The 26366-nt window shown below is 55.2% G+C and overlaps 1 protein-coding gene across 9 annotated transcripts in view; it reads left to right on the top strand.

The window, feature by feature from the left end:
- Positions 1 to 26366, top strand: part of MYO9B (myosin IXB) — a 104337-nt gene that overhangs the window by 4610 nt on the left and 73361 nt on the right. For all 9 annotated transcript variants that reach the window (XM_012654068.1, XM_012654067.1, XM_012654065.1 and 6 more), the window contains exon 2: positions 15117 to 16011. In XM_012654068.1, the coding sequence (XP_012509522.1) occupies positions 15175 to 16011 (837 nt within the window). In that variant the 5' untranslated portion in view covers positions 15117 to 15174. The remainder of the gene's footprint in view (positions 1 to 15116; positions 16012 to 26366) is intronic.

Below are 26366 nucleotides of genomic sequence, written 5' to 3'. Positions count from 1 at the left end.
GCTCCTTTTGGGGAATTTTCTAGATCTTGCACTCGTACGTTCAGGGGTGACTAACTAGAGGCGAAGACCCAGCCCAGGGAGGAATGGATCTTGGGGGGTTTTAGCAGGGGGATGTATTTGTATTTAGAGCCAGGCATAGGCGGCTGTGTGTGCCCAGCAGGGCATGGGTCTCTGTTCTCAGTATTCACATGGTCTCATGGAGGGGCATCCAAAAGCAACTCCATTAATGGACCAAAGTGACCTCGGGACCATCTGCTGCCACAAGCGATTAGACGGAAGAAGTTTCTGGAAGATCTTCAAGTGCCTCAGCAAAAAGGAAGTGTTGGCTGGGAGCCAGACTCAGAGCCGGCCCCTGGGAATACTGAGAACAGAAAACAGCCCTCGTCTCTGCCCAGACGTCCAGCCAGGAGTCACACGTACAGAAGTCAAATTAACAGCCCAGGGACTAGGAAGCACCCAGCAGTGGACAAGCTTATGGCGGGGGCATGGGCCCAGGCCGGAGGCTCATCTGTGCAGGAAGAGGGGGAGACCTGGGAGCTTCCCCGGCCAGCCGCGATGGGTGTCTGCCTGCAAGGCGAGTGCTGCTGCGCTGCCGCTTCCTCATAAGTGACGGCACAGCAGCATATCGGTGGCAGGAGGCTCAGGGCTCTGCCATGGCCCTGCCTGGAGCTCACTGCTCAGCGCATCTCCATGAGGCGCCACCTCCTCCATCTCGTCGTCATAGGGTGGTGAAACCAGGGGACTGAGGAGCGACAGTTGAGATTTTGATTCTTGGGACTCTGTGCCTCACCTGAGGCTTTAATTTCCTGGCAAGCACGCCAGGGCCCCACTGCTTGGGAAGATCACCAGGGTCCTCGGCTGTCAGATGGCGATGTTGTTTATCAGGGACACAGGAGTGGGCGAGACAAAGAAAGAGCAAGAGCGAAGCCTGGGCTGTGGACGCTGGCGGGGCTGGTCCGTTTCCCTGGGAGGTCCCTTGGGAGCCTGTCTCCTAGTTTAGCAGGGAGAGGAGAAAATGCAGGTAGGGGCTGGGGTATCCTGGAGTGGAGCAAGTAGCCGGAACGGGGGCAGGAGTCTCAGCCTGTGGCAGCTGAGGCGGTTACTGCACAAGGCCGGCGCTCGCTCTCACTCTGAATTTCATGCAGCCAAGTGAACGTGGAGTTGGAATCTTGCCAATGTCTCGTGCACCCAAGAGTCCCTGAGGAGGCCTCAAGTGTGCAAATGTTGCTGTTCTTATTTCCTTTAAGCGTGGTTTCTCAGCCTCGGCATTGGTGACGTTCGGGGGCAGATCATTCCGTGTGGTGGGGGCTGTCCTGTGCTTCTCAGGATGCTGAGTGGCATCCCCAATCTCCACCCTCCAGGTGCCATTAGCACCCCCTCCTCCCTGTCGTGACAACCAAAAATGTCTCCAGAAGTTGCCATACGTCTCCTGGAGGGCACGGTCGGCCCCGGGTGAGAAACCCTAGGTTAGGGGTTCTGTTGACACCCCACAGACTTTTGCATCTGTGATCATCTGACCTGCTGATGTTCTAGGGTGCTGCACGGGTTTGAATACACAACCTGAGCCAGGAAGAAGCCAGTAGCTGGGTGGCTCACGCCAGTCCATAACCCATTGGGAATTTATTGGGTGTTCCGTGTGAGCTAAGGATCTAAATGCAATTTTTTCCAAATAAATAAGGCAGGGTTTCTCACCCTCAGCACTGCTGACGTCTGAGGCTGGATCACTCTCTGTGGGGGGCCCTGGATGCTGTAGGGTGTTAAGTAGCATCCCAGCCTCCACCCACCAGATGCCAGTAGCATCCCCTCCTCCCTGTCGTGACAACCAAAAATGTCTCCAGACATTGCCAAGTGTCCCCTGCGGGGGCATAGTTGGCCGCAGGTGAGAACCACTGGTGTAAAAGAATGCCAAGTTTTCCAGGGGCAGGAAGAGCCGGTTGAGACACTGCATGTCAAGCCCAAGGCTGGCCGTGGGGACTTCTTTCCACTCTGCCTCTGCGGAGCCACGGCACGTGATAGGCTTCAGGGGCAGCTGGGCAGCAGCCCTTACCGAAGGCGTTGACAGGAGCAAATCCTGGGACCTTTGCTCCCCTCACCAAGTTCGGCTTCAGGTGATCAGGCCTTTCATAGAAATGAGGCAGAGAGTGGGCTTCATGGCCAGGAGGAGAAGGAGCCCTCGTCCAGTTGAAGGCCACGAGGGCCAGGGTCACAGGTGGACGGCATGGGGTGATTCTGGCAGGCAGAGAGCACCCCACGTGGAAGCTGGAAGCGTTGGGCAGGTGGGGTGCCAGGTAGTGACCTAGGCAGGCCAGCAGGTGTGGCGAATGGGAGTGATACGAACTCGGGTCATCTTGGGGGATCAGTGGCAGTGAGTGACAACTTTAGGGTACAAGGTTTATTTTTGAGGTGATAAAAATGTTCTAAACTTTTGATGGTTGCACATATCCACGAATATACTAAAAGCCACTGCCTGGTAGGCTTTAAACGGGTGTGTTGTATGGGGCGTGAATTAGATCTCAGTAGAGATGGGTGACGTGAAAAAGTGAATCTTGTTGAAATCACATCAGTGCCGTTTCAGAGTTAAAACCAGCAGACCTGTGGGCCACCTGAAGAGGTTTATGAATCAAAGGGGATGTGACTGAAGAAACCAGAAGGGGGGGCTCTTGGTGGGAGGCACCAAGTGGATTTTGAGGTAATACACAGCTCTTAGCAGAGGAAGATAATAGCACACGTTTGCTGGTAGCTCAGCAAAGGTCGGTGTTGACTGAGCAGCTACTTTGTTTTCAGCCTGAGGCTCAAGTAAGGTGTCTTTGGGTGCCTGTGACAGAAAAGATTCCACAGGGACCAGAGTAGCTGGCCATCCTGCCCTGTGTCCTGTGACCAGGCTGGCACAGAAGCCCCTCAGAACCTGGTCCAAGGTCTGTGATGATATGACCAGCCCAGGGTTCACTGATGGTGCCACACACAAAGTGTCACTGTTCTGAGGCAGCGTTTCGTACACATCCTTATGGAATCTTCCTTCCCTCTTGTCAGCAGTCACTCAAAGTAGAGTAGGGGCTGGGCGCGGTGGCACAGACCTGTAATCCTAGCCCTCTGGGAGTCCAAGGCGGGCAGATTGCTTGAGCTCAGGAGTTCGAGACCAGCCTGAGCAAGAGTGAGACTCTGTCTTTACAAACAACAGAAAAGCTAGCCAGACATCCTGCAGTGCGCCTATAGTCCCAGCTACTCTGGAGGCTGAGGCAGGAGGATCACTCGAGCCCAGGAGTTTGAGGTTGCAGTGAACTGTGATGATGGCACTGCACTCTAGCCAGGGCGACAGAATGAGACCCTGTCTCCAAGAAAAAAAAAAGCAGAGTGGGACTCAAATGCTGCTTCCCTTATTCCCCTGGGGACTGCTTGGCTGTAACAGGACTCGCCTGTCTATGCCACCAACATTCAGTTTCAAGCAGGGCTTTTGTGCCCTGTCACTCTTGAAGTGGCTTTCCACCTGGGCATGGTGACAGGTGGGCTGTGTGATTTGGAGAGGGGGTCGCAAAGGGTTTTCCTCAGCTTGTCCAGACCCTTTTCCCCAGCAGCCTTCCACAGCTTCATTTACAAGCCTATAGGTCACCTGGTAAAGGCCAGGAGCCCAGCTACCTGCGGGATTCTGCAGGTCTGCCTTCCACCTGTGACCAGAACCCATCTGCTTCTCGTGGGCCTGACCCAAGCCGCCTTCAGCTACCCCCAGACACCTGTGGGAGCCGCGCTGCATGGGACCTGCTTCCACCCGGACCCCTTGTAATCCATGTGACACACAGTCTGGTGACACCTTCCTAATGTCACTCTGGTTCTGGTGCCACTGCCTCAAACCACCCAGGGCTCCCCGTGGGATTGACGTGAAAACCTAACGTTTGCACAGCCCAGTGGGATCTGACCTTCTCCACCTCTGCTCCTCCCTCCCCACTCCCCGAGCCTCAGCCCCGCCGGCCGCACTGGGTTCCTTGTTCCCACACCAGCCCTGACTGCCCCTGCACTCTCACCGCCCTTGCCTGGCCTGGCTCTGTCAGCCACATCCCTCCCTCCTGCACCCAGCACTGGCCTGGCATTGCAAGAAGACAGCCTCATCGGGCATGTAGGCACCAGACCCCAGGGAGGGGGATTGTCTGCGAGGGGTGGGCATATATGTGGCAGGGCAGAGAGTGCTTTGTGCTGGGAGGCGGGTGACTAGAACATGCTGGAAGAGCACACACCTAGGAAGGGACTATCTCCAGGGCTTCAGGCTCAGACGGGTCAAGGTCTGAGATCAGACAGGCCAAGTGGAAGGTGGGGGTGGGAGGGGGACTGCTTGGGGGAAGAAAGGGACGTTCTGAACACGTTCAATTCCCTGTGGGTGCAGAATTGGCAACAGCAAGGAGAGGGTGTTTGGGATGGACTTCTCAGGGACATTCAGTTAAGGCAGAGGAAAGGCTGCGGCAACCCAAAGGCTTCCCCAGCACCTGTCTGCAAGTGGCCTCGAGTGGAACATCCAGTACTTTCTGTGCTGAGCACCTGGATTCGGGTCCTGGCTCTGCCACAGCAAAGTACCAATAATGGGTGGCTCAGAAGTCTGAGATCTGGGTTTCAGCAGGGCTGCACTCCCTCCAGGGGCTCCAGGGGAGGGTCCTCCTTTGCCTTTTCCAGCATCTGGTGGCTCCAGGTGTTCCTTGGCCTGTGGCTGCCTCTCCATCCCCCCAGTCTCTGCCTCCGTCTTCAAGTGCCACATTCCCTGTGTGCGTGCATGCGTCTCTTCTCCTCGTATGAGGACACCAGTCACTGGACTTGGGCACACCCCAATCCAGTGCAGCCTCGTCTTAGCTAACCACATCTGCAAGTACCCTGTTGCCAAACAAGGTCACTTTCTGAGGTTCCGAGTGGGCATGAATTTTGGAGGGACGTTAATCAACCCACGACAGCGCTTTCTGTATTGTACCCCTGGGACACTGTTTTCTGACATTCCCGGCTCGCCCGGGTGCTCCCGCTAGGAGTCCCTGCTCCGTCCCACCCCTGGGTCTTGGCCCTTCAGCAGGGTCCAGGCCACCACTCCCACCTACCAGTTCGTCCCTTGACGTCCTGTGCTGGACCTTGGCATGAGTCTGTTCCCCGCTGCAGTGGATCCACAGGGCTGTCCCCACTTTTCGAAATGCCCCGGAAGAGCTCAGCTGCCCCCTCCTATCACCTGCACTGGGCCATTTCGCAAAGAATCACGGGGTTTTCTTCCCCTGAGTGTCCCGTTCCTCCTGACTCACCCGCAAGCGAGTTGTCTTCTGGTCAGGTCGCAGGTGGAGGAAAATGGGAGAAAGAAGGACTGTTAAGCTGTCCTCAAGCTCTGAGCTGCTGAGACCGACAGATAGGCAGATTTTGTAGTCATTTGTCAGTGTATATGTCTGGTTTTCCCATAATTTCGTGTGCTTGTTTCTTCTAAAAAAAATTCTCAGCGGGCTCAGGAAAATGTGAGTGAAAAGTGGAAACGGGCTGAGTCTCAAGCAGCGCGTCCTAAACTGTTCTGCTGTGATGTTAGCCTTCTCCTCTAACTTGGGAATGATTTCACCCGATAAACATGTGGCTTCCAATTATGGCCTTATATAAACGAAACGGCTGCGCTACACTTTCTAGAGGCCCCGTCCCGAGGCCTTATACTCCAGTACATTCCGAATCCTCCACCAGACTGGGAGGCAGGACCCCGCTTTTCGTTACACAAGCCTTGGCCAGGCCTTGAGAGTGGTTAATTCGCATCTGTCCACTTACCCCCTGCTCTCCTTGTGCCTGCTTTCTGTAAGAACAGGAGAAAAGGGCCCCGAATTGAGATCTGCCTCTTCTCAGAGTACAGAAAGTATACCAGTCGGCCTTTTGCAAAGCCTTTTCATTTTTCACAGCTCAGTTTTTTTAAGAGGTGTGTTCAATTTTTATTGTGGTAAAATGCACATAACATAAAATTTACCATCAGTAACATTCAGTGTTTTCACAATGATGTGCCACCACTAGCTCTGATTCTAGAACATTCCATCACCCCAAAAGGAAACTCCGTCCCTGTTAGCAGTCACTCCCTGTTACCCTTCCCCCAGCCCCTGGCAACTACTAATCTGCTTCCTGTCTCTCTAGGTCTGTGTGTTCTGGGCATTTCACATCAGTGGAGTCACACACTGTGTAGCTTTTGTGTCTGGCTTCTCTCGCTCAGCACCGTGTTTCCAAGGTTCATCCACATGGTGGCAGGTGTCAGAGCTTCCTACCTTTCATGGCTGAGTAACTTCCCATTGCATGGATGGGCTACGTTCTGTTTGTCCATTCATCCACTGACAGGCGTTTGTTTCCACGTTTTGGCTGTTTCAGCGAGGATTTTTACAGCCTGCCAACTTGCTTTCCGCGCAAGGGTAGGGAAGCTGCGGCCTTCTGATTTCAAGATTGTTCTTTTTTAATCACCAAAGGGGGCAAAAAAAAGCTTCATCTTTCTCTGCTGCACCCCTTTTAATAAAAGGATCTGTTCTGTAAAATTTGGAGTCCATCAAAAGGCTGCACTCAAGGATCCGGAAGGCCACACGTGGGCCCCAAGGCCGCAGGTTCCCCACCCTTATTGGGGCCGTGTGTTTTGCTTCCTGTTCACACTGCATGAGACGGGTGTTCACACAGGCATGTTGACCTTAGGGTGTTTGGTGAGACGATCAGATTAAGGAAAGAAACAGATTTTCAGGATCTGCAGTCCCCGACACACGGCCACGACCCGAGATCACCACTTGGCCTGAGCTGTCCCCCACAGGGGATCCCAGACCCCTGGTTCCTCAGTCCCAGAGCTACTTCCTCTCATTCCAGCCACAGCCAGGGGATTCTCCAGGTACAGGTTTCACATCCACTTGTGACAAAGATCTGAAGCCACAGCGTGACTAACTTCTGAGTCCCAGGCTCCCTTAAGACTTACTGAGGATCATGTCCTAGGAAGCCACAAAAAAACCCATGGAGCCCTTCTGAGGAAGATGCTGTTGTCTGAGAACATTCTCTGAAGCTATGGTAGTCAAAACAGCATGGCACCTCGGAAGCCTCAGCAGCCCAGGGGCAGACCACGTATGTGAAATAACTCAACGTTATTAGGTCATTAAATAGGAAGTGTCTGATTTCAAATCAGAAGTGTAGTTTATTATATCTCAGACTAGAAGCAGTGCAATTAATCAAAGTATGCGCCTGAATTATCGACACAGTGTTGCCGTCGTACCCGTAGCTTGCTTACGCCAGCAGCAAAGCCTGGAGAGCAAGTGGCGACAAAGATCATAAAAGGCGATTCCCACAACTTGTTGAGAATGGAGTATTTTTCCTTGCAAGAGGTGGTCCAGAGCCTGGAAGAAGTGGTAGTCAGTTGGTGTAGCGTCTGGTGAATACAGTGGATGACAGAGAGTTTCCAAGTCCAGCGTGTGTAGTTTGTGCGAATGTGGTCGAGCATGTCTTGCAAGAGGATTGGCTTGTCTCTGCTGACCACTCTCAGCTGCTTAATCGCAAGCATCCTCATCATTTCATCCAGTTGGTTGCAGCAGACATCCGCTGTCATCGACTGACCAGGTTTCATGAAGCTGTAGTGGATAATACCAGCACTGGACCACCAAACAGACAACCATTAGCATTTTTCTGATGAATGTTCTGTTTGGGACTGTGTTTCGGCACTTCGTCTTTATCCACCCGTTGTGCCAAACACTTGCAGTTGTCAAAAAGAATCCATTTTTCATCACACGTAACAGTACGGTGTAGAAATGGTTTGCCTTTATGTTGTGACGCAAAGAAAGGCAAGCTTCGAGACGATTTCTGTTCTGACACTCATTTAGTTCATGTGGAACCATCTATCCAGCTTCTTTACCTCGCCCATTTGTTTCCGATGGTCCAATATTGTAGGAATAGAGATGTCAGACCTTGCTGCTAATTCACGCAGAGGTTGAGATGGATTCGCTTCCACTACAGCTTTCAGCTCATCATTATCCACCTTGGTCTCACGTTGCTCATGTGGCTCATTTTCTGCGAGCCAAGGAATGCCGAGTATTGCCAGCAGCCACCAGAAGCCAGGAGAGAGGCCTGGGACAGATTCTGCTGCAGAGGCTCCGGGGGGAAACACCTCTGCCGACACCTTCATTTCAGACTCTGGCCTCTAGCACTGTGAGAGAATCGGTTTCTGTTGTTTGAAGCCACCCACTTTGTAGTACTTTATTCTAGCAGCCGTAGGAGATTAATATGCACACTAACATAATTCCCAGATAGACCAAGGCTTAAATATAAAGAAGAAATCCGGAAGGGAGGGGAGTGCAAACTAACAGTGTGGTTCAGTGTTTATCAGACCTGGGGTAAGAGTGGCAGTAGATGCCATAAAAGAAATGGCCTACAGATCCGCCTGCCTAAAAATGTACTGTTTGTATCAAAAATACCATTAGCAGAAGATTTAATGGGTATGACCTGGCTTTGTCACATGTGACAAAGCATTAATACCGTTACTATAGGAAGAGCTCTTCCAGAACAAGAAGGTAAATAGTCATGGCTCAATAGAAAAAACAATACAACAGACATGAGCAGTTTCTGAAAACAGAAGAATAGTTGCTCAGTGCACACAATTAAAAAAAAAAAAAACAGCCAGGCCGGGCACGGTGGCTGACACCTGTAATCCTAGCACTCTGGGAGGCTGAAGTGGGAGGGTCACTTGAAGCCAGGAGTTCAAGACCAGCCTGAGCAAGAGCGAGACTCCGTCTCTACAAAAAATAGAAGAATTAGCCAGGTGTGGTGGTGGCGCCTATAGTCCCAGCTAATCGAGAAGCTGAGGCAGGGGGTCGCTTGAGCCCAAGAGTTTGAGTCTGCAGTGAGCTGTGATGATGCCACTGAACTCTTTCCTGAGTGACAGAGTGAGACTCTGTTTCAAAAAAAAAAACAGCCTGATAATTGAAGAAACATTAGTGATAAAATTCTCTTTTGTGTGCCCACTGATGGCTGTGGATTGAGAAAAATATTAACACCTTGTGCTGGTGAGGATGCTGTGAGACAGATACTCTCACGTGCTGCTGCAGGTGTACCTGTCACATGGATGAGTCTGTCCAGAGGGCAGTTTTGCAGAATGGATCAGGGGTGTTTGCGATGAGAATGGGTCTTGGCCCAGGCAAAGGGGTCAGCCCAGCGTTGTAGGTGAAAGGACACACCTATAGGCCGGTGCCACCTGTGGGGTAGGGGAACACTGGGTCTGCTCCTCCAATGTCAGGGAGACAGTGAACCTGGAGATTCTGTGTTGGGGGCAGAACTGGCCACTGAGTGGCCGAGAACCCGGAGCTATGTTCTCACCCGAGGAGACAGGATGGCACCAGGAGCTGGGACTACAGGTGTGTGCCACCACACCTGGCTAATTTTTCTATTTTTTGTAGAGATGGGTTGTCACTTCTGCAGTGGGGTAGGCACAGGCCCTGTGGTCTCAGGGGAAGGCAGGGTGCCTGGGGCAGGTAGTGGGTTGTGGGCTGCTCTGCCATGCCTTGATGTTTGGGGACAGTGCCAGGCCCAGGGGACCTGCGTGCCCTGCTGTGTGTTGAGGGGAAGTGAGGAGGCATCGGGACTGCACCCTGGGCTGGCTGCAGGGGAGAGAGGACTTCTCAGTGTCTCTGTTTTTAAGGCAGGGAGCACATGAACTATTTCCAGGACAGTCGTGCCCCTCCCAACCCCCCGGGAACTAGGAATGGGGAACACTCAGGAAGCCCCTGGAGACCGGGAGGAAAATGCAGGCTCCCCCAGGGAGAGAGGCCAGGCGAGGCCAGTGGCGAGGGCCCCACAGCACGAGGAATTGTCCCAGCTGCAACCAGCAGACGTGGTGGGGCTGCTGCAGCAGGAACAGGGCACGCTAGGCGAGCCCCTGCGGGGAGGGATTTCTGCAAGTGGCCCCCGCTGGTTTCTGCCCCGGCCCCCTGCCCCGCCTCCCCGAAGCCCTGGCCGGTCAGCAGCCGCCTTGAGCAAGCCTTATCCACTTCCTCTTGAGGCCTGGGGGTGGGGAAGGCATCACTGCGTCCTGTGACTGTCCCCCACGGCCTCCAGGCTCTGAGAGTGGGATTTCCTGAGCGTTTGTCGGCACCCACCAAGGGGCCCAGAGCTGCAGACGCCCCCCACTGGCCTCTGTTCCTGAAGATGTTCCGGCCCTGAGCCCAAGTGCAGCCGGGCATAGGACCCTCGGGGCAGGTGGCTGAGGCCACAGGGAGCAGGAGAAAGGTCTGTTGGGCTTTCTGTGGCTTCTCGCTCAGAATTGGTCTCTGCTGCGAAGGAAGAAGTAGGCACAAGAGTGTGACCTCCCTGCTGCTGCGTCTGGGCAGCTTGGCCGTGAGACAGCACAAAGCCCGCTGGCTGGAAGCTGGACTGAGCCCCTGTCACACAAGTGCCAGTCACAGGAGGGGCCAGCTCTGCCTGAACCCAGGTCTGTGCGTGTGTGTGTGTGCACGCCCGTGTAGGTGTGTGCGTGCAGATGTGTTTGTGTACAAGCGTGTGTGGCTGTGCATGCATACGTCCATTTTTCTGCGTATGTTGCACATGAGTGTGTGTCCATTCATGCCTGTGGCCTTGTGTGTGTGTGTGTGTGTGGATGCGAGCACATGGGGTGTACAACCATGTATGTGACTATGCACGTGTGTGCTGTGTGTATACGTGCACGAGCATGGGTGTGTTCCTGTGTGTGCGGCCTGTCTGTGCGTGCAAGCGGGCGTAAGCACACGTGCCTGGGCACACACCTATGCCTTCGTACAGCTGCCATCAAGGCACATACCTCTGATTTCTCACCTGGCTGGGAAGCACGCAAACCTCTGTCCACCTTCTGTGGCCCTATGACACTGCCCAGGAACATTCCGTGATTAACCGTCCTCGTGTCCTGGGACGGCCAGGCGAGCAGCGCCACGTAGCGCCTTTGGACCCCTGAGGCACTTGACGATTCCCAAGGATTCCCTCGCTGTGCTGTCCCAGGAACTCAGTGCCGGCTCAAGGGGTGAACATTTTGAAAATAGAGCAAGAAGTTTTAAAAAGATAAACTCCCAGGGAAGTGGGTTCTGTCATAATTGTCATAATTTTTAAGCATTTCTATCGAGATGTGATTGTTACGTAATAAACCATACTCACCAGGAGTGTGCGATTTGCTGAGTTGTGACTTGCGCAAACAGCTGTAAGCCCACCACCACGACCGAGGTGGTGGACACATCCGTCCCCCAGAAAGCGTCCCAGACCCCTTGTCATCCCTCCGCACCTCCTGCCCCTAGGCAGACACAGTCAGCTTTTTGCCTCTATAGGTTACTTTGCATTTTCCAGAATTTTATATATATGGCATCCTACAGTATGGACTCTTTGTATTAATAACATTTTCTTGAGGGGAAGTCGCATAACATAAAATTCACTCTTTAAAGCGCGCAGTCAAACAAAGCATACGAATCAGTGGCACTTAGTGTATTCATAATGTTGTGCAACCGCCAGCTCTACCTGATTTCAGAGCATTTTCATCACGCAGGAGGAAACATGGTCCCTGCTAGCAGTCACGCCCTCTCCCCCTCCCCCAGCCCCTGGCGACCACTGATCTGCTTTCTGTGTCTGCGGATTTGCCTGTTCTGAACATTTCATGTAAATCACATCACGCACCGTGTGGCCTTTGTGTCTGGCTTCTTTCACTCGGTGTAATCTTTTTGAGGTGCGTTCACGTTATAGCAGGGACCGGTGCCTCGTTCCTCTTTATAGCTGCGTAACGTTCCGTCCTGGACGGACCCCATTTCGTTTATCCGTTCATCTGCCGGCGGACATTTGTGCTGTGTCCAGTTTTTGGTAGTTGGGAATAGTCCTGCTGCAAACACTGGTGCACAGGAATTTGAGTCCCTGTTTTCAGTTCTCTGGGGTCCGTTCCCAGGAGCGGAGTTGCTGGGTCTGTCTGTCCTCTTTTTTGTCAGGCTCCTTCCGCTCAGCACAGCGATTCTGAGTTCGCTGCATGTCGTTGGCGAGTATCAGAGGTCGGTTCCTTCCCCTGTGGGGTCGGTTCGTTCACCTGTTCACCGCTTGACGGACGTTCAGGTTGTCTCCAGCTTGGGGCTCTTAGAAATACTTCTGCCGTGAACGTCCCCGTTTCTGTACGGGCATCTGCGTCATTGCGCTTGAGTAACTCCGAGAGTGGAATTGCCTGGCCGCACGCTAGGTGCATATTGAACGTTTAAAGAAGCTGCCACAGTGTTTTCCAAAGGGGATGAGCTGCCTCCTTTCATGGAGTTTTTTCGAAGGGTGATGTGACTCTTCGAACCAAGAGACTTAACAACGCTTGTATCCATTTTTCTAATTCCACGTGAAAGAGTGGACCGTGAGGAAGCCCTCAGAGATGCAGGGAAGGACGTGTGTTCCAGGACAATCGCTGAACGGTCACCAGAAGTTGGAAACCAAGTGCCGAGTAGTAGCAGAGCGACCGCATGCCTTGTGAGTCCTCTGTGTGCTGTCGTGTCCCGAGGGGCTATTGAAAAACCGCTCTGTGAAAGTTTATCTGTCCACCCAGAAAACGTTCACATGTACTAACATATTGAGAGTTAGAATTTACAACTAAATGTATGATACAGTCCAAATTTTATTAGACTAAATATAGCATGTATCTAGTCAGTTGAAAAAAATATACTGCAATCACTTAGTAATTTTGGGGAAAGTGGTGGGATTTTTGTTGTTGTTTTGGATGGGGAGGTTCTTTGTTTTTTTATAGAGAAGGGGTCTCTCTCTGTCGCCCAGGCTGGAGTGCAGTGGCACGATCACAGCTCACTGCAGCCTTGAACTCTTGGACTCAAGAGATCCTCCTGCCTCAGCCTCCCAAGTTGCTGGGATTACAGGTGGGGCCACCACGCCTGGCTTGGGGAAAAGTTTTGGAGATTCAGTATTTCATCTCCCCCAACCTTTTCTGTTGTCGCCGTCCTTCCCGCTTGTGCACGGCTGTGGCGGCCTCATAAGTCACAGTTTTCCTTCAGCCTCCGCCTTCCTCCACCTTCCTGACACTGCTGCGGGCCTCTCCTCCCAGAACCTGGATCGTCTCAGCTTCTCGTGGCCCTGCCCAGTCAGGTTTCGGTTAGGGCACAGGTCATCAACGTTTTCTGTGAAGGGCTGGACGGTACTTACATTAGGCTTTCCGGGGCGGGATATCACAGTCTCGGACATGACTTTTCCTCTCTGCTATTGTAGCGAAAGCAGCCACAGACAAGATGTGAATGAATGGGTAAGACTGCCTTCCAGCAGAGCTTTATTTATAAAGACAGGCCGTGGGCCTATCACACCCTCCTCCGTCCTTCTGTGTGCCTGATGAATGAACTCCTCTTCATCCCTCAGAACCCCTCTTAGATGTTGCTGCCAGTGTCCTGGCCCTCAGGGATAATGGCTCCTGGCGTGTGCCATTTAACTGTCACACTTGACAGCTCTCAGGTTTGTTTGCACACCAGCCTCTCCTGCTGGGCTTTGAGCCAGGGTCTCGCTCACCTTCGTACCCTCTGCCATCCTTGGTTGTTCATCATGCTGCATTTATGCCTCTTGCTCCAAGACCCCAGACAGGCTGTCACCAGCTTCAGGTGCGTTTTCTTTTTCCTGTGACCTTCGGAAGCAAATGCATTTTTAAAAAAATAAACCTCTTCTGTTGGAATAACTTGAGATTTACAGAAAAGTTATGATACTACAGAGGGCCTCCCATACCCCACACTCAGCTTCCCAGAATATGAACAGCTTATTTCATCAGGGCACGTTAGTCACAACGAGTAAGTTGACATCAGCTTCTGCCAGGTGTGGTGGCTTACGCCTGTAATGCCAGCACATTGGGAGGCCAAGACGAGAGGATCGCTTGAGGTCAGGAGTTGGAGACCAGCCTGGGCAACATAGCGATACATCGTCTCTACAGAAAATAAAAAATTATTGGTGTCCTCTAGACCCAGCTACTTGGGAGGCTGAGATGGGAGGATCACATTAGCCCAGGAGTTCACCAGCCGGGACAACAGAACAAGACCCTTTCTCTGAAAAAATAAATAGATAAAATAATTTAAAAATTTTTAAAAAAAAGAAATTGATGTAGGTACATTGCTGTTAACCAGTCTTATTGTTGATATTATTATTTCATACTAACTGGTATAAATTACTCAATATCAGCTATGGCTAACGTGCGTCGTTTGGGTGTCACCAGTTCTTCCTTCGTGTCCCCTCTCGAGTCGGGGATCCTTTCCAGGACACCCACTGCATTGAGAGTCTCCTCCAGCCTGGGACGGCTGCTGATCTTTCCTGGCTGCCCATGACCTTGGCAGTCTTGGAAGCCCTGGCCAGTCGCCCTGTAGGAGGCCCGACTCAGGGCCTGTCTGATGTTGTCCCCAGCAGACTGGAGTTGTGGCTTCGAGAAGCAAATGTGCTCTGAGCTGTTCTCTCCAGCGCCTTCCTGGTGGCCTCTCTGACTTCATCCTCCTCGGTTAGGTTTCGAGGACCCTGTGGTTTCGGGGATCCAGGGTTTTGGGGCAGGTTCACTCTTCATCCATCCTCTTACAACTCTCGCTGCCCCTGGTGTGTTGCCGAGGCCTGTGGGGCTGAGCTTTCACCTGCTTGGGGAGCTGCCAGGGGACGTTTTGTCAGAGGTGAGGGGCCAGGGAGGATGTGGGCTGGGAAAGGCTCAGCAGAGAGAGATGGCCATGGCTGTTGGACTTCAGGGTTGAGAGGCTGCCTCTGGGCAGGGCTAGGATGGAGCAAACTCAGGGGCAGGGCTGGCCTGGAGGGGTGGGGGTGTCTGGAGATGTCACCCAGGAGAGCCACAGTCTTTGGGTCGGAGGTCACGCTTAAGGACAGACAGAAGGACTGGCCGTGGTGGCTCACTTCTACAGTCCCAGCACTTTGGGTGGCTAAGGTAGGAGGATCACTTGAGCCCAGAGTTTGAGGCTGCAGTGAGCTATGGTCATGCCACTGCTCTCCAGCCTGAGCGACAGAGTAAGACCCTGTCTCTTAAAAAATATATACAAACCAAAGTGGCAGAGGCACCTTGGCTGGTGGCCTCTGGCTTTGTGAGAGAGCCCAGTCAGGGACAGGGGACTCTGGCCTTGCCCAACACCCTTCTTCCCTGTCACTCTGACCTTGCCTGACTCTGACCTCCCTTCCAGCTCCAGGACACACGCGCCCTGAGCCCGGGAGGCATGCTGAAGCCGGGCTGCCGGCAGAATGAGTGTGAAAGAGGCGGGCAGCTCCGGCCGCCAGGAGCAGGCGGCCTACCACCTGCACATCTACCCACAGCTGTCCACCGAGAGCCAGGCCTCGTGCTGCGTGACCGCCACCAAGGACAGCACCACGTCAGATGTCATCCAGGACGCCATTGCCATCCTGCGCCTGGACGGCACCAAGTGCTACGTGCTGGTGGAGGTCAAGGAGTCGGGTGGCGAGGAGTGGGTGCTGGATGCCAACGACTCACCAGTGCACCGCGTGCTGCTGTGGCCCCGGCGGGCTCAGGACGAGCACCCGCAGGAGGACGGCTACTACTTCCTGCTGCAGGAGCGCAACGCAGACGGCACCATCAAGTACGTGCACATGCAACTGGTGGCCCAGGCCACGGCCACCCGGCGCCTGGTGGAGCGCGGCCTCCTGCCACGGCAGCAGGCAGACTTTGACGACCTGTGCAACCTCCCCAAGCTGACCGAGGACAACCTCCTGAAGAACCTGAAGCACCGCTTCCTGCAGCAGAAGATCTACACGTACGCGGGAAGCATCCTGGTGGCCATCAACCCCTTCAAGTTCCTCCCCATTTACAATCCCAAGTATGTGAAGATGTACGAGAACCAGCAGCTCGGCAGGCTGGAGCCGCACGTCTTCGCGCTGGCCGACGTGGCCTACTACGCCATGCTCCGAAAGCGGGTGAACCAGTGCATCGTGATTTCGGGCGAGAGCGGCTCCGGCAAGACCCAGAGCACCAACTTCCTCATTCACTGCCTCACTGCCCTCAGCCAGAAGGGCTATGCCAGCGGTGTGGAGAGGACCATCCTGGGCGCCGGCCCCGTGCTGGAGGTGAGTGGGGGGAAGCCGGGCATTTGGTGGACGGGGCCTTTGTTTTTAAAACAGAGGGTTTGTGATTGTCGTCCTTGTTCGGGTAGGGCGAGGACAGCAGGTCGAGAGAGGACGGCCTTGGAAGGAGAGTTTGGTACTCAGAGTTGCGCTGAGGGTGGGGTGCAGTACCGTGCGTGGCCACGGGGGGAGCACCGAGGTCTGGAGGCACTGGGGGGACGCGGCAGGACACTTTATTGTGGTGTCCGTGCGAAGGAGCGGTGGGGCAGGGAAAGCAGGCTTGGCTGAAGCATTTCGGTGGCCTCTGGTGCACAGGGGCTACCCCTCGTCGTCAGGTGTCTGGGCCTGCAGTGGCGAGGGCAGAGGGATAGTGGCCTGGAGTGTGAGAGCCAGTTGAGGAGGTGGCCGGGGTGTGGGCTCTCCATCGCTCGTTTTGCACGTGGAAGGCGAGTCCTGGGCTGTCTCTGGGAATTGGCTGACATTTGGAGGGGCCAGCCAGGCCGCAGACGTCAGAGTATCAGGAATACAGAAAATAAAAAGTGTGATTAATACACCTTCAGCGACTAAAGGGTCCTGGAAAGAAAACGCCGGCATCCTCAAACTGAGTGGTTCAAGGAATGCTTCGTAGCGAGGCATTTCCGGGGCCAGCAGGCTGGCAGGAAGCCCGCAAGGCATATGGCAGGCCCAGGGGGTTGGGGGGACAGGTGTGGCCACAGAGCGGGGTGCTGCCTGGTGGCACCACAGGGGCAGCGCAGGAGGGACCACACAGCCTCCCACGCCCTCTGCCCACTCTCCAACACCCTATGGATGAGCCTATGGCTGCAGGGTGGCGGAAGTGACCACATAGCATCCCTCCTCACCCCGGGGGTTTTTGGGCAAGATGCCTCCCTGTGTCTCAGAACATAGCATAGCCACCGTCGCCTGGTCAGGGCCAGGCACCTTGTGGCCTCAGGGGACTGCATCTCTGGGTTTGGGGTCCATGGGTTTTTAAAGTCCTGAGTTTCCATTAGGTTTCGCTCCTGGTGTTGAACATTTCGTGGGTTTGGACAGATGTGTAATGACTTGTCTCCCCACCACAGCGTCACACAGGCAGTGTCGCTGCCCCAGCAATCCCCTGTGTTCCACCCATCCATCTGCCTCCCCACTGACCTTTGGCAAGCACTGACCTTTTCACTGTCTCCATAGTTTTGCCTTTTTCAGAATGTCCTTTAATTGGAATCATACAGTATGTAGCCCTTTTTTGTTTTTTTTCAAGAGACAGAGTCTTGTTCTGTCACCCAGGCTGGAGTGCAGTGGTTTGATCATAGCTCACTGCAGCCTCAAACTCCTGGGCTCAAGCCATCCCTCCTGCCTCAGTCTCCTCAGTCGCTGAGACTGCAGGCATGCACCACCACACCTGGCTGATTTTTTTTCATTTTTTGTAGATACTGGGTCTCACTGTGTTGCACAGGCTGATCTTGAACTCCTGGCCTCAAGCAGTCCTCCCACCTTGGCCTCCCAAAGCACTGGGATTACAGGCGTGAGCCACCGCACCCAGCCTGTGTGGAGGCTTTTCAGATTGGCTTCTTTCACTTAGCAGTGTGCATTGAAGGTTCTTCCGTGTCTATTCGTGACTTGAGAGCTCGCTTCTTATTGCTGAATAATGGCCCATTACATGGACGTGTCACAGTTTCATCGTCCGTGCATGCTGAGACACCCGCTCCGTGGTGGGAGGAGGTTGGGTGTGGGGAGACCCCACCTTCCCGGAAGTGTTGACCTCTGGCCTCTTGCCCATGCCCACAAGCTGAGGGCTGCCGTGCAACTTGTCTGAAATCCCATCTAGGCAGGCCTGGGGACCACGTTTCGGTTCCTCTTGTTCTCCAAGACCATCAGCAAGACAATGGTTGGGGATCGTAAGACCTAGCCTTGGGCCAACATGTGTCGCCTATTTCTGTTTTCTCCCATATAAGTAATATAAACGGTCATTGTCATTTTTTTGAATAGAATTTGTAGAAACTGCTGAGCAGTTTGGCCACAGGATATATGTTTTCCATTTTTATATGGTTCACCCGCCATGTGTGCTGACCTGACCTATTCAGATCATCCATTCATCCCACAAACACTGTGCACGCATTTGCTGTGTGCCAGGTGCTGACACAGGTACCGGGCTCTGTGGTGGCCACACAGAGGTCTTCCCAGGTGGAGCTCGGGGAGGACTCTGGGTAACATGGGAGCTGTGGAGGTTCTGAGGAGAGATGGGATATGACCCAGCTCATGGGGTCATGTGGCCACTGTGCTTCGTCCCAGCTCCAGGACTCAGCCCCGGTGAAGCCACTAATGGCACCATTGTCTTCCCACCAGATGGACAGGGGTCATGACAGCTGTAGGCCAAAGCATCCGCGTCTGTGCCTGGCACCCCCACCCAGGGTAAAGCAGTGACATTGGAAGTTCAGTGTGGAAATGAGAGGACGGACCCCACATTTACCAAGTCAGGTGTTTTGCCAAATGGGTCCTCATGGAAGCACACAGGTGGGCGAACACCTTGAGCCCCGAAGAGGTGACACACCTGACCCTGAGGTTTCAATTCGACACAGCCAGAAGGCAGGATTGCCACCTGGGTCTCAGTTCAGTCTCCACAGTCTCCCCAGCACTCTGCCTCCTCCATGGCGCCACCCCCTTGCACCGTCCCGTGGCTGCCGTGACACAGTACCACAGGCTCGAGGGCCTCGCGCAGCAGGAACTGATGCTCTCACGCACGGTTCTGGAGGCCAGAGTTCAAAACCAAGGCGTCTGCAGGGCCACACTCCATCCTGAGGCTCCAGGAGAAGATCCTTTGTGGGCTTCTCCAGCTTCTCTGGTGGCTCCAGGCATTCCTTGGCTTGTGGGCACATCACTGCAGGCTCTGTTGTCAGGCTGTTTTCCCGCGTGTGTGTCTTCGCCTGGTTCTCTTGGAATGCAGGTGCCGCTCACTGGGTGTGGGGCCGTGCTGCTCTAGCAGGAGCTGCTCCTGATCACACCTGCGAAGACCCTATTTCCAGATAAGGTCACGGTCACAAGTTCCGGGGGTGAGGATGTAGACGTAGCTTTTTGGCGGGGGGTGGGACACAAGTCAGCCCACAGCAGCCCCCATAGAGTACCAGTTGGTGGCATTTGGTGCTAGGGTCACAGAGGGCCGCCCCAGCTCAGCGGATATTCCAGGGGGCCTGTCATTTCTCCCCTGGTGGCCGGCAAAGCTCGCTCCAGCCTCCACGTCTGCAGACTCTCCTGGATGTCGTCGACGGCGGTTAGTCACCCTCCGTGAGTCAGATGCCTGATCTCACTGGGCTGCCTCCTCGGGGCCTCAGAAGCAGGAGGCAGCGAGGCCAGTTTTCTCCGGCGGTTCCAAGCCGCTTTAGGGAGGGTGGTGCCCAGACTGGGTTCCAAACCGGACTCCAGCCAAATCCACGTCATGGCAATAAACGTGCTTCCTAGGGTGACTGTTTGCAAAGGGATACGGTTGTCGTAGCCGAGAGCTGGGTTTCTCAGCCTCAGCCCTGCTGGCCTTTTAGGCCAGACCGGTCTCCGGGGTGGGGGTGGCCTGTGCCTCGGAGGGTGTCGAGCAGCATCCCTGGCCTCCACCTACCAAATGCCGGTAGCACCCCATACGCACACACACACACACAGATGTGACAACCAAAAATGTCCCCAGGCATTACCAGTGTCCCCTGGGGACAGAATCACCAGTGGGTGAGAACCGCTGCCGTTGAGTCCTCCCACAGGACGCAGTCACTGCTTGTTTCCCGCACTGAGCATTTAGATATTATTAAGTTCCAGCCATTCGGCGCCAAGCCAAGGTCGTTTTCTAATAACAAAAGTAACGATTTGTCTTCCCTTCAGGCCCACTGGGTGATGGGCTTTGAGCTTCACGGTTTTCATCCATCCTTTCTCTGAGTCCTCACAGCAGATCTGCCCACTTTAAAGATGAGAAAACTGAGCCCCAAAGAGACACATGGATGTGCGAGTTTGCTAAGGTGGCTGTGACAAAGTGCCATGAACTGGGTGGCTTAAAACAAACGGGAATTTATTCCCTTGCGGTGCTGGGAGCTGGAAGTCTGAACTCCAGGTGTTGTCAGGGCTGATTGTTTCTGGAGGCTCTAGGGGAGAATCCATCCCAGGCCTCTCTTGGCTTCTGGTGGCTTCAGTGGTCCTTGGCATTCCTTGGCTTGTGGCCACATCAGTCCAGTCCTTGCCTCCACCTTCGTCTGCACTCCCTTCCTGTGTGTGTCTCTAATCCCTCGCTCCTTCTCTGATGAGGACGCTTGTCGTTGGACTTGGAGTTTACTTTAAATCCAGGATGACCTCATCTTGAGACTCTTACCTTAATTACATCTGCAAAGATCCCTTCTGCAAAGGTCACATTCGCAGCTTACAGGGGTCGGGACTTTGACATATCTCTTGGGGGGCTCAACAGATGAACCCACGACAAGTGGATTCCCCAGGCCACCCCACAGGTAGCCACGGCCAGACTGGGCTTGGAACGTGGCCTGAGCCCAGTCTCCCTGCGTTTTGGTGAAAGATCTCCTCTCTCCCCCCGGGCCAGGCCGAGGAAGACCCAAATCGGCACAACTTGCTGTGTCGATCAGGACTTTTCTCAGCTCCCCGAAAGGAGAAGTCGAGTTGTTCTGAGGTTTGGGTGTTGCCGGGCACCCCCACCCCAGGCACGGGTTGCAGCCTTGCTGCGCAGTGCTGACCAGAAAACAGGAAGGAGCTTCAGCAAGCAGGCTCCCATCAGCTGATCTGCCCACCCGCTGTAGTTAAAACTGTTGCTGTCACCTCCCCAGCCTGGAGGCAGTGGGCCCCACCTCCAGGAACACCATATTTGTGCAGTGGCTTTTGTTGTCACAAGTCAGAACCACCAGAAGGGACAGCAGGCAGGCTCCCCAGGATGGAGGGTGGCCTGAAGTCCACTACCCGTCACAGGCACCCCTCAACAGCCTGGGGCTCTAGACAGAGCAACCCAGTGCAGGCCGCGGGACTCGCCACAAAGCACACCCCAAACATGCTCCTCTCCCTTCACCCACAGCCTCGAAGTCTGCCAGGGACTCACGATGGTGCCATCCTAAGAGCGAGTTGAGACTGGGGGCCGAAGGCTGGGCTTCTCTTTGTCTCAGTGCCGCCAGCATCCGTCAGCACGCGTGGGGTTTTAATTCTGAAAGCAGAAATGAAATAAGGGTGCTTACTCAGGCTTTTTTCCCACAGGGCCCGGGACTCCCTTGAGCCCCAGTGGCCTGGCCCATGCACGCCAGGATACGGTGACGAGCCACTGGGCACACAGAGACGGCCCTGGAGGGAAGCCAGGTTCACCTGAAGTAGCACCAGCGGCCGGGACAGTTGAGTGAGGGACAGGGAAGGGTCCTAGAGTTCACCACTGCCCCAGACCCACCGCTGGTGTGGCCCCAGATGAACCTAGGATTTGTGCCCAATCCCGAACCCCTTCACAGGGGCCCCACAAACCCTGTCTCACGTGACCCCGGGCAACCCCTGCCCCACCAGCCAGACCGCAGGCTCTGTTCCCACCACCCACAGTCAGCACCGGGCCAGGCCCAACTGGGCAAGTCGCCTAGACCCAAGTACATTATCCACCTTGACCTCTGCCCTCGGGGACATGTGCCCAGGCCACACCTCTGCCCCGGCCCAAGTCTGTCCGACAGGGCACGGATGAGCCACCCTCTGCCAGACATCGGGGACGTCATCTCACGTGTCCTCACCACATCCCGACTTGGCCAGACTGACCACCCCCACCTGACGTACAAGGAAACTGAGGCACACAAACAAAGCCATTCAGCCAGGTTGGCAGAGATAAAAGGTTCTGGAACCAAGGGTGTGCTGACTCCCATGTCTTAGCCTCTGCGGGTGGGGTTTCCGTTTGAGAGCTTTATTGAGATATAATTTACCTATTTAAAGGGCACAATTCAGTGGCATTTAACACACTCACAGTGGTGTGCAGCCATCACCTCTGTCTAATTCTGGAACGTTTCATCCCCCGAAAAGGAGACCCCATCCCATCAGCAGTCACTCCCCACACCCCTCCCCCAGCACCTGGCAGCCACTGATCTGCTTCCTGTCTCTGTGGATCGGCCTGTTCTGGACACTTCACATCAATCGAGTCACCACCGTGTGGCCTTTGTATCCCTTGCTCAGCAGCATGTTTTCAAGGCTCATCCACGTGGTGGCAGGTGTCAGAGCCTCACGCCTGTCTGTGGCTGACGAATGTCCCGTTGCACGGATGCCCCACATTTTGCTTCTCCACTCGCCACTTGATCAGCATTCCATGCCTTTGCATGGCTGAGTATCCAGTTGGGTTTTCCTGGGCGCTGGCTCCCTCCCTCCCTGGGCCAGGCCAGTATCTCCCCATCAGTGACAATGTTGCAGGGAAGGGGGCAACACATGTAGAGATGAGCCCCCCTGGAGAGTGTCCCGGAGTTGACTGAGCGGAGCCCCAGGCAGCACAGGAGCAGAGTCCCTCTCCACAGCCTGCTTGGGGGCTGCTGCCGTCCGGAGCCACGTCGGGTGTGGACGCACCCTGGTACATCCATGACACCACCTGCACGTCCTGCACAGAAGCCAGCGGCCAGAGGGAGGCCGGCCTCAGGGCACGGTGGGTCCGGGCAGGCTGGCGGGGCCCCGGAAAGCAGACGGGAGTGTTTGCACGTGGGTCAGAGAGGGGGAGTCCTGAGCGCAGCCCACCCTCAGGGCTGTGCCGGATCTGAGGCTGGCGTCCAAGGAAGGGCAGGTCCCATGGCGGGAGGAGGAGGAGAAGGGGCCAGAGGTGGCTGCAGGGGTGCATCCTGGAGGCCAGTCCTAGGGTGCTGGTGAGGATTTCGGTTTTGGTTTGGGGTACTTTGTCTAAGCAACTGATGGGGTGTCCAAGGGAGAACTGAGCGCCAGCCTCACAGAGACCCCCACAACCCCCAGCACTCATGGGGCCTGAGAGGTTGTCCAGTCACAGGACCCAGCCAGAGAGGGGTAGGGGTGGGTGGCAAGCGGAGGCCAGCGCTTCTGGCCAGCCCTCACCCAGTGCCTTGCCTGTTAGTCACGGGAGGAGGCGAGTTTGCCAGGAGAAGCGGGTGCTAAGGAGGCTTAAGACCTGGACAGGGCCATGGCCTCCAGGGACAGAGGTCACCCGTGCCACGAGCCAGCAGGGGGAGGTCAGTGTCCGTAGCAAGAGGAGCACCTGCAGTCTGCCTAAGGGTCCGAGAGCCCCCAAAGGCCCAGGTTGTGTCTGCTCTGTGTGAACGCAGACATGTTTAGGGGTGAGGGTCCCTGAGGCCACTTGCCATTTTGGTTGTCTGAGGGGAAGGCAGGTCAGGGTGTTGGCAGGCAGCTGCGTGGGGCCCAGAGGCAGGTATGAAGGCCACAGTGTCTGAGGCTGGGTCCCTGGACACCCAACTGGGGCAGAGCTCCCCCTGCCCCCCGCCTTGGGGTGAGCTGTGGCAAGTGCCCCCAGGAGCACCTTCCCCACCCCCTCTCCGCCAAGGGTCACAGCTCAGGCTGGGCAGCCTAATGGTCATCAGCGCAACCATTGGGGTGACCAGTCCTCGTGCAGGGGGAAGCACGGGTGTGAGAAGGCGTGGCACCAGGACAGAAGGGGAAGGTACAATGTGGCCTGGACCCTGAGCTGCTGAGAGCCCCTGGTGGAGGCAGGTTGGGCCCCGGCCCAGGTGGCCCTAGGGGAGTGACAAAGTGAATTGCTGGCTGCTTCCTTTCCACATGCGACCTCCCCCAGACGGTTGCATGAATGTGGGGGAAGAAGCGTGGGGGCCCTGGATTGACAGAGTAGCCCGAAGGCAGGGGTAGGTGCTGGGGCTCAAACCCAGGGCCAGAGTAGGATGGGGCAGGGAAGTCCCACAGGGGACGGGAAAGCGGAATACACCAACAAATGGGGTCGACTTCAGACCCTCGGGGACAGCGCCACGCTTCCTAGTCTATCCCAAACCCAGTGCTGGTGACGTTTGGGGCCAGATCCTTCTCTGTTCCGGGGGGCTGTGCTGTGCACTGCAGGGGCCGAGCAACACCACGGCCCCACCCACGGGATGCCAGTGGCATTCCCCTGCCACACTCATGACAACTAAAAGGCGTCCCCTGATGTTGACAGCAAGTGTCCCCTGAGGAGCAGAACGGCCCCAGTTGAAATCTGCTATTTTGGGCCAACTGCATGCAAAGAATGAATTCAGTGTTACATATGTTCTCTGCCTAACCATTTTCAGATTTTTTATTTTTTGGTAATATCACGCCATTGGAGTTACATCAACCCGAACATATTCTGCACTGTCACGGGGTGCTGTGGGGTTCGGGGGAGCTTTCAGGCCGGCGTTCTCCCTCTTCTCCCAGGAGGAGGTGGCTGGTGCAGCTTTTTGCACCTCTCCCTGCCAGAGCCCAACGAGTCATCACTGCCCACCCTCAGCCAGACATGTCCTTGTGTCGCCGACAGCAGTGCTCACCGGGGTGCCACAGTTGGGTTTTCCACGTGAGTCTGGTCTGCCAGGTGGACTTTGAGCAACGTCTTGGAACTAGTTGTGTGACGTTGCCAAAACCTGCAGTCCCCAAATTCAGAACCTCCAGAGCTGAGACATGACACTTCCCTTGGGTTTTCTTGCAAAGGAATGTAAAGAAAGAGCTTGGTAGGGGCTGGGCGCGGTGGTGCAGGCCTGTAATGACAGCACCGTGGGAGGCCGAGGCAGGAGGATCGCTTGAGGCCAGGAGTTTGAGGCTGCAGTGAGCTATGATCGTGTCACTGCATGCCAGCCTAGGAGACAGAATGAGACCCTGTCTCTTAAAGAAAAAAAAAAAAGAAAGGTAGAAAGAATGTTAGTGGTTTTCTGATACAGTAAGTACTGCTTCGTGTGCGCTGGACTTTGTCGTCAATCCCATCCCTCACTTCCTCGGGGTGAGGAAGACAGGGTCTCGCTGTGTCGTCTAGGCTGAAGTGTAGTGGTGCAACCCAGCAACCTCCAACTCCTGGGCTCAAGTGATCCTCCTCAGCCTCCCAAGTAACTGGGACTGCAGGCATGTGCCCCCACACTCGGCTAAGTTTTTCCTGTTTTTTGTAGAGATGAGGTCTGGCTATGTTGCCCCAGTTGGTCTTGAACTCCTGGCCTCAAGCGATCCTCCTGCCTCACTCTGTGCCCCACAGGCAGCTGGGAGTGGTTTTACAGCTGGGGCATTTGGGCTGTGGTTGAGGGTGGCTGGGGGCTACATGGGGTCCCCACCCTGTCTTACACCCTCATGGGGCTGAATGTCACCCAGCTTCAGCCCTCAGAGGGTTTCCAGTTGCATCCTGAGGTCGCCTGCATCTGCCTACGGGGCACGTGATCTGTCGAGTACCCAGTGGGAAGAGGATGATGGAACAGGTGGGCCCAGGAGACCCCTTTGTCTGCCTGGAGTCTCCCACCAGCCCCTTCCCTGGCGCTCAGTGCCAGGCATCCTCCCCAAACTGCGTCAGCACGAAGGCACTGAAACTGACAGGGCCAGGCCAGAAGTGTGTGCCCTGCGCCAGAAGCCCCGGGAGGAAGCTGGCGTCTGGGTGTCGGGTGTGTGACCAGGAGCTCAGAGGACGCACTGAAGCTCAGAGCTCCAGGGGGATAATTAAGCCAGAGAGACAAGTATTAGGACAAGCTTCCCAGGGTGGGGGTGGCAGCCAGGGACAAGGCAGTGGTCAGCGTAAACGGGCGGCATTCCCAGCCCTGGTGCCTTCTCCTCGGCTCCTGGGACAAACCAGCCAGCTCGGGTGTGCCAGCGCGCCACAGGGACGTCACAGGCCACAGGAGCAGTTATGAGGGGCAACCTGCATGGGAAGGAGGGAACAGAGAGGGGTGGCAGGCAGCAGGGAGACGCCGCCAGGCTGAAAGGGCAGGGCCACAGCAGAGTGGAAAGGTGTCCTTGGGGGGTGCGCAGAGGATGGGGATGCCTGATGGCCGCAGGTGGCCTTTAATCAAGAGACCCCTGGGAGCACCGGGGGGCATCAGAGGCAGCGATGACCAGCCAGGCAGAAGGGCAGCCCCGCCCTCCACCACTGCCCAGGTATCCTCGGGCCCCCCTGCACCCTGCACACCTCCGCAGCTGCCTTTCCGGTCTGCTGTGTAAAAGGGCAGGGCCCTGATGCTTTCAGATGATCCGAGGCTATTTTGTACAAAAGGGAAAGTTATATTTTTGGGAATGCTGCATCTAAGAGAAGAGTGAAATTATGGGGTATATTTTAAGCACCAAAGAAAAGAAAGGTCTCCTTGGAATTTGGAGGAAGAGTTGATTAAAAGCCGAAGCACAGGTCTGGGACATCTCTGTCACGGCCACCACCCTTGCCCAATGTTCTAGGGGTTTTGCCGCACCAGGGTTATGGTGAC

The sequence above is a fragment of the Propithecus coquereli genome, unplaced genomic scaffold (genome assembly GCF_000956105.1).
Source record: "Propithecus coquereli isolate 6110/MARCELLA unplaced genomic scaffold, Pcoq_1.0 Scaffold438, whole genome shotgun sequence".
NCBI classification, from domain to species: Eukaryota; Metazoa; Chordata; class Mammalia; order Primates; family Indriidae; genus Propithecus; species Propithecus coquereli.
Note: the sequence above shows the minus strand (reverse complement) of the source record. Positions and strands in the feature narration are given on the sequence as shown.